The 6552-nt window shown below is 35.7% G+C and overlaps 1 protein-coding gene across 3 annotated transcripts; it reads left to right on the top strand.

The window, feature by feature from the left end:
• Positions 1-431: 431 nt before the first annotated feature.
• Positions 432-5567, top strand: LOC131067233 (disease resistance protein RPV1). 3 transcript variants are annotated; one of them, XM_058002203.2, is made up of 8 exons: positions 432-697; positions 794-934; positions 1020-1333; positions 1451-1605; positions 1987-3071; positions 3209-3466; positions 3612-4439; positions 4681-5567. In XM_058002203.2, exons 1-8 carry the CDS (start codon positions 539-541, stop codon positions 5290-5292), a joined length of 3552 nt encoding a protein of 1183 aa, XP_057858186.2. In that variant the 5' UTR covers positions 432-538; the 3' UTR covers positions 5293-5567. The 3 variants fall into 3 exon arrangements, with proteins under 3 accessions (XP_057858186.2, XP_057858182.2, XP_057858175.2); XM_058002199.2 differs by having other exon boundaries at positions 433-697; positions 794-940; positions 3215-3466; XM_058002192.2 differs by having other exon boundaries at positions 433-697; positions 794-940.
• The last annotated feature ends 985 nt before the right edge of the window (positions 5568-6552 follow it).

Genomic DNA, 6552 nt, shown 5'->3' with positions numbered 1-6552 from the left:
AAATTATATCTTTCAACATAATTATTTTTTAATTAAAAATAAAATAATTAAATAACTTAAAATAAAGAATTTAAGAATGATTCCTAGGGTATCAATAGTCTAGTAGATTGTTTTTAAGTGTTTAACTTTTAGTTTCTAATTTCTTCTAAATCAAATGATAATATAAAGGTATCAATAGTCTAGAAGATTGTTTTTAATTGTTCAACTTTTAGTTTCTAATTTCTTCCAAATCAAATAATAATATAGACTTTTCTCTTCTAAATATTTGTATTAAAAAAATTTCATGAGAGAGGCCTGCAATGAAATCTCCTCTTATTAAATAAATAAATGTATGTTCAACCAGGACTTGTCCGCTAAATGCCGATTTACTAGCCGTATGATAACTGGAATAGGATTGATTATGTCAAACTCAAATTAGAAGTTATCTCATATAAGTTGTCTATTTACTCTTTTCTCCTCTAATGGTTTTTTTCATTCTCCCATCTCTCTCTACTGTTAAACTTCTCCCACAAACAGTTTCTCTCTTTACTCTCTCGCCATGGGCAACAATTGCTGCTCTGCAAATTGTTCCTCAGAAAACGAAATTGCAACGGATTTGGGGCGTCTTGAAGAAATTGTGCAAGATATTACTCATCTGGACCTCTTAATCTCCATTGTGGACCAAAGTCTTCAATCAATCCCCTCTAAAAATAACAGAGTAAGAACAATTTGTTGGTCCCTCAGCTTCTAAATTTTTGTTTGTTTGTGATAAATCCGACTGGAACATATATATAAACTTGAGAAAATTTTGCAGGATCAACAGAAAACGTCTACAAAGCAAGTGGGTAATTCCTCTGAGTTTGGTTCCTACACAAACTTCGGCAAGGATTTAGTGGTTAAGATGTTGAAGAGTGATTTGGTGGTGACGATGATGAAGCGTGCAGACAGAAATCGTGTAATGGTATTAGTAGTCCCTCAAACTTTGTATATAGAATTTGGTTCTTAATTTGGGTGATGAAAAATCATTCCTTTTTGAACAGGTGGGCTCCAAACCTGGTTATGATCGTGAAACTCGGAAAGTGGTTTCTGAGGTTTTGAAAGGCGCTTCCCAGATTCAGCAGTTGGCAGCAGGGGTATGCGTGGTGGGATATTTGATCGATGAAATAGAACAGCTTTCTGATAATAGAAACCATTGTGTTCAGCTGTTGAGATGCTTATGTGCTCTGGCAAGGCGTGTGAAGCAATTGGATAGCCATATCCCTGCTGAAAGACACAAGCTTGATGAAGCAGTTAACCTTATTTTTGGCGGCTGTGTTCTATGCCTCACACAAATGGAATCTCAGAGGCTGTACAGGTAAATCCTTACAGAATTGTTTACGTTTTATAGAGTAACGAGAAGAGGTTTTTTTAATGAAAAAGGCTTCTTTTTTCAGTTGGTTAATAATTTGTCATGTTTTCCATGACTGTATAGGCTTTTCCAAGCCTCGGTGGATGCTGGGGATCTTCAAAAGCTCGAGTCACAGATAAGAAATACCTATACAGATTTCACCCTTGGGGCTGTGGATGGTGTTTTGGACAACACTCCTTTCTTTCTTCCTCCAACACAGGGACAAGATCCTCAACCAGGTACTGAATTGTTAAAAATATCTGTGGGCAAACTATTACAGTAATTTTAATATTAAATTTGACAATTTAGATTTAGAGGACATACTTTGAGTTTTGATTTCAAACCACATTAATAGATGGGTTTTATTGGAGAAATAAGTACGAACCATTTAACTAATTGAAATTTAAGTAAGTCTTCGAAAAAATAAGTATGATTTCCAATGAACTGTCTAACAAATTGAAATTTAAAGTATGCTGTTTAAGCTCAACCAAAACAACGAATAAGACGTAATGGATTATAAATGGCAATTTGGCCAATTGTACATCAATTCTCTTATCTTATTGCATCTACAATTATATATAAAACAAGTTATTGGGGTTTTTCTTGGGTGGAAATTTCAGTTGGGAGAGAATTGGCAAAAGACAGAGTGATTAGGCTTCTGAAGATGGATCCAACTGATGATTCAAAGAGAGCTGTTGTAATTTACGGGTTTGGAGGAATTGGGAAAACAACATTAGCATCGTCTGTGCTCAAGACTCTGGACCTTAAGGCTTACAAATATTGCAGAGTCGACATGGATGAGAACTGTTCCAACGATGATATCAAGCAGCTTCAGGAGCAGATGTTGCAGGAGTTGTTTGGGCAAAGGAACGTAGTATTGAACAGTTATGTGCAAGGTCAGAAGCAATTAACAGAGGCTTTTAAAGAAGAGGGTGGTCGTGTATTCATGTTTATTGACAATGCCCTCGAATCAAACAACCTCGCTAAGCTTTTGCCAACTGATTTGTCCTGCCTTCCCAGTGGGATGAGGATTCTCCTAACAACCAGAAAGCTTGATCAGACTGACATGCTTTCACAAACAGGTTTTCTGCGCATTCCATATGAAGTAGACTTGCTTTCCCCCTCAGAATCGAAAAAGCTTTTAAGTACAATAGCTCTAGGCAGTGCCAATGCATCACTTCCCACAGGCATAGAGAATACAGATGTGGAGGAAATTGTGAATATGTGCGGTGGGATTCCTTTAGTTATAGAACTAATTGGGCACAAATTTAAAAAGCATCTTTCCAGGGCCTCTGAAGTTAAGTCTCTCAAGGAATTCTTCATGGAATCTGTAGCAGTTAGTGGAGATGTTGGACGTGTGGTGGATGAAGTATATAAAAGTTTGGACGATCTTTCTAAGGAGGCCTTTTTAGACATTGTTTGCTTTTTTGATAAAAGGCCAACAAAAGAAGTCAGTGTGGCTGTTGGTAAGGTCCAACTTAAAGTGCTTCAGGATGCTGCACTTGTAAAACTCTGTATTGATGATGATGATAAACAAGTCCATTCCTTTCTGTGGGGAACTGAGGAGGAAACACCCCAGTTTTATCTGGAGAGGCATAGGAGGGTAAAAGTTCATGATATGATAAAGGCAAGAGGAAGATGGTTGTCCCAACAAGATAGAATTTTGGAGCTCAAATCTTTGCAGGATGCTCTACAAGATGGGCAGGTATTTCTGGTTCAAGTTTTAAATTTGTTAACTTTTTACAGCAGGTATTTGATTTTGTTTATACCCTTGTAAAAATAGATTTTCATTAGGTTTTAGGATCAATTTTGACATTTGAATTGGAAATACTTCAACATAAGTTGCAGAATATAAAGGGGATTGGAATTTCAGGCTCTGCAGTTAGTGATGAGTTTGAAATTAAAGCAGAAAGCCTGAATCTCATGCACTCTTCTTTGAGAGTTTTGAGACTCCCAAAATCTATTAAGGTGAATGGGATATGCCACTACAGTTTTGAAAGTCTAAAGTACTTAGAGATTCAGGGGAATTTGCCTATACATCCCAAACAACTCAAAGGACTGTCCGTTTTAAAGGGGGCAGATAGTGAGAATGTTGATGAGGTAAGTGCCAGCTCTCTTTATAAAATTCTCAATATCTTTGAGCTTTACAATATTGTTTTAGCTAATTAGTTTCCTTAATTAGTTTCCTTTGTGCTGCTAGATATTGAGCTTTACAATATTGATTTAGCTAATTTTTCTTTTGCAGCTGCCAGCATCTTTACATTTCTTATCTTTGAGAAATTCTGCAAAGATTCCTGCATTGCTTCAAAGTTTTGACAACCTATCTTCTCTGGAGTACTTAGACTTAGAAGGCTGCAATGCACTGGTGAAGGTTCCAACAAGCTTTGGCCTGTTACAGTCTCTAACTGAACTGGACCTGAGTACATGTAGTAATCTCACTGCACTTCCTCAGAACATTGAAAACCTATCTGCTTTGCAATTTTTGAATCTATCCCATTGCCATAAATTGGGCAGCCTTCCACCCACCTTCGGACAACTCAAATCATTACTGTTTTTAAATATGGCGGAATGTAGGGCATTTACCCTTTTGCCAGACAGCTTTGGCAACCTATCCTCTTTGCAATTTTTGTCTTTAGCTGAATGTAAAGAACTGGTTGCATTACCCAAGAACTTTGGCAATCTATGTGGTTTGAAGCTTCTGAATTTGAGTGGCTGTTCAAACTTAGAGAGCCTTCCAGAATCATTTGGGCAGCTGACTTGTTTGAAATCATTGTTTATGGATACATGTGAGTACCTGAAAAGCCTTCCTGATAATTTTGGAGAGCTCAAATCTTTGAAATTTCTCACCATCAAAGCTTGCAACAACTTGAAGACGCTCAATGGTGGGTTCAGATACTTAAGTTCACTTATGGCATTGAGGGCATCAGATTGTGAATCACTGGACGAAGAGGCAGTGGACATCTTAGTCGAGATAAAAAGTTTACTGTTCCTAGAAATGGATGGATCACCGTCACTGATTCAGAGGTGGGAACAAATAGGGCAGAGCTACCCTTTGATTGTGTCTGGCATTGGGGTGAGTATGAAGAGAAGGGTCTGGCACACTCTTGATTTTGATTTGTTTAGGGTTTTCTAATAGGGGATCCATCTATTAGTTGGATTTCAAGGAGTCACCTAAACAAATCAAAATTTAAAGTGTGTTGTTTAAGCCTGACAGAATTTATGTTTAATGAAGATTAATTCTTGAAATGCTTAGTTTAAAAGACATTCTTGTTGTTATAATTGTTATTCTTATCTTCTCGCCTTGCATGTCTTAGATTGATGATGACTATGAGTTCCTGCACACTGTTGAGCATACACTATTTCATGGTGGAAGCAGATTTGTGGGTGTGGAGGGTGATAGTGAACAATTGATAGACTGGTCTTGGTCTAGGTTTGCAGGGGAAGAAGAAGAAGAAGTGGAAGTGAGTGTGTTGCTGACAATGTGCGATCTATCTTTAGATTGCAATAACAATGCTTTACAAGTAGTGAGGAAGGAACTAGAAAGGAGGATGGAGGAAAACCATGGTAGGCGAAAGTTCCAGATTGTGTATGTGGAGGCAGGGGATTCATTGGACAAGAGTGAACAGCACATCCGCCAAACTGTCCTGAAGCTTTTACCCAGCTGCACGTGTGCCTGCATGCCGACTGACAATAGAACAAGGCAACTATTTGCATTTGCTCTCTATAGTCTACTCGAACCTGAGTCGAGGTACGCAATCCAGGGTTTACATACATGTATTTTTCGGTTAAGAGTGGAGATGCAGAGAGATCGCAAATGGGTGGACTTTCAAAGTGGATGTTTTCCAAATGATTACAAAGAGGCATTGAGAGATCAGGAAGGTGGGTTCGAGAGATTGTTTTCCACTTTAGATTTAATCTATAAATAGTGTAATCTACAACTGGGCTAAAAGATATGGTTTAACTTCATAGGTTCTGATCTACTAGCTGATGGCTTAAAGCATATACATTAAGCTTTGATTTCTAGGCTTAAAAGTGTTAAATAGAGTTGATTGACATTCTGTAGGCTTAATATGTTGCTTAGTGTGCGGTTTATGCTAGCAGTGGCTGTCCATTAACTCTAGACATGCAAACTTGTACTGATTGCATTTGAAGGAATCAAGAAGATGTATTGACCCAAGAAAAATGAATTTATAATTTTAAATATGTTTTTATATTTTAAATAATAATTTCATATGATTGGATAAGATAATGCTAATAGTAACAAAACTAAGATAATATTTATTTTATTATTTTTAATATTTCAATTTATAATTGAATGAATGAAAATTGTATATTTCCTTTTTTCATTTTTACGTTTTGAGCTTACAATGATGAAGTTGTCTTCACTATATTAATTTGTGTGTGAAATGGTTTATTTCACATGTAAGTTAGTCAATGATATTATTTGTTTCTAAATTCAATCATCACATATTTTTAGATTCAACCCATTCTTCAAATATTTTGTTTTCTTATCTTGGGTCAAATATATGAACATAAAACTAACCTAGATTAATTGTATGTCCATGGATTTGACCCCTATATTTCAAATTCAAAATTTATATTCGAATCCTTGTTCCTTTTTCACTTGATTATAATGATTGAGACAACTAAAGTGCCAATTTTGTCAACAATCTATGGTGGGGTACCTAAAGACTTGTCCTATTTGGAAATTGAGCATCTTGCACTTAGGGTTAACATAGCATAAATAGAGAATGCATCTATGATTTCTGTAGACGTATAAAAATGACCATATTCCTAAATGAATATTTTGTGTTCATTTCTCTATTTGATTAAATCCAATTTAATTAAATTACTCGCATTCTTCTATTTAATTAAGTAAATTACTCAATTTATTTAAATTAAATTCACTATACCATTTATTGAATAAATCATTTTATTCAATTAAATCCCCTCTATCCACTTTTAATTAAATTCAAATTTAATTAAATAGTTATCCTAAATTGAATAAATTTAATTTATTGCAACCAAATTGAATGAAATTCTTTATTTCAATTAAATCCTTTTATCCCTCCATCCACTTGCAAAATCCCAAACCCCTTTCTAATCCCTTCTAGAATCTTCTAATCACTTTTAATTAACCTAACCCTCTTCTAATCTTTGTCACATCCCTAAGAAAAGGGAAGTCA

Source organism: Cryptomeria japonica, chromosome 5, assembly GCF_030272615.1.
Source record: "Cryptomeria japonica chromosome 5, Sugi_1.0, whole genome shotgun sequence".
Taxonomy (NCBI): domain Eukaryota; kingdom Viridiplantae; phylum Streptophyta; class Pinopsida; order Cupressales; family Cupressaceae; genus Cryptomeria; species Cryptomeria japonica.
Note: the sequence above shows the minus strand (reverse complement) of the source record. Positions and strands in the feature narration are given on the sequence as shown.

Bases quoted from the DNA above. Each gene is read 5' to 3' on its own strand.
- LOC131067233 (XM_058002192.2), top strand. From the start codon at position 539: ATGGGCAACAATTGCTGCTCTGCAAATTGTTCCTCAGAAAACGAAATT. The intron at 1,606-1,986 runs GTACTGAATTGT...TGGAAATTTCAG, and splicing joins GGGACAAGATCCTCAACCAG to TTGGGAGAGAATTGGCAAAA. The intron at 3,072-3,208 runs GTATTTCTGGTT...CTTCAACATAAG, and splicing joins ATGCTCTACAAGATGGGCAG to TTGCAGAATATAAAGGGGAT.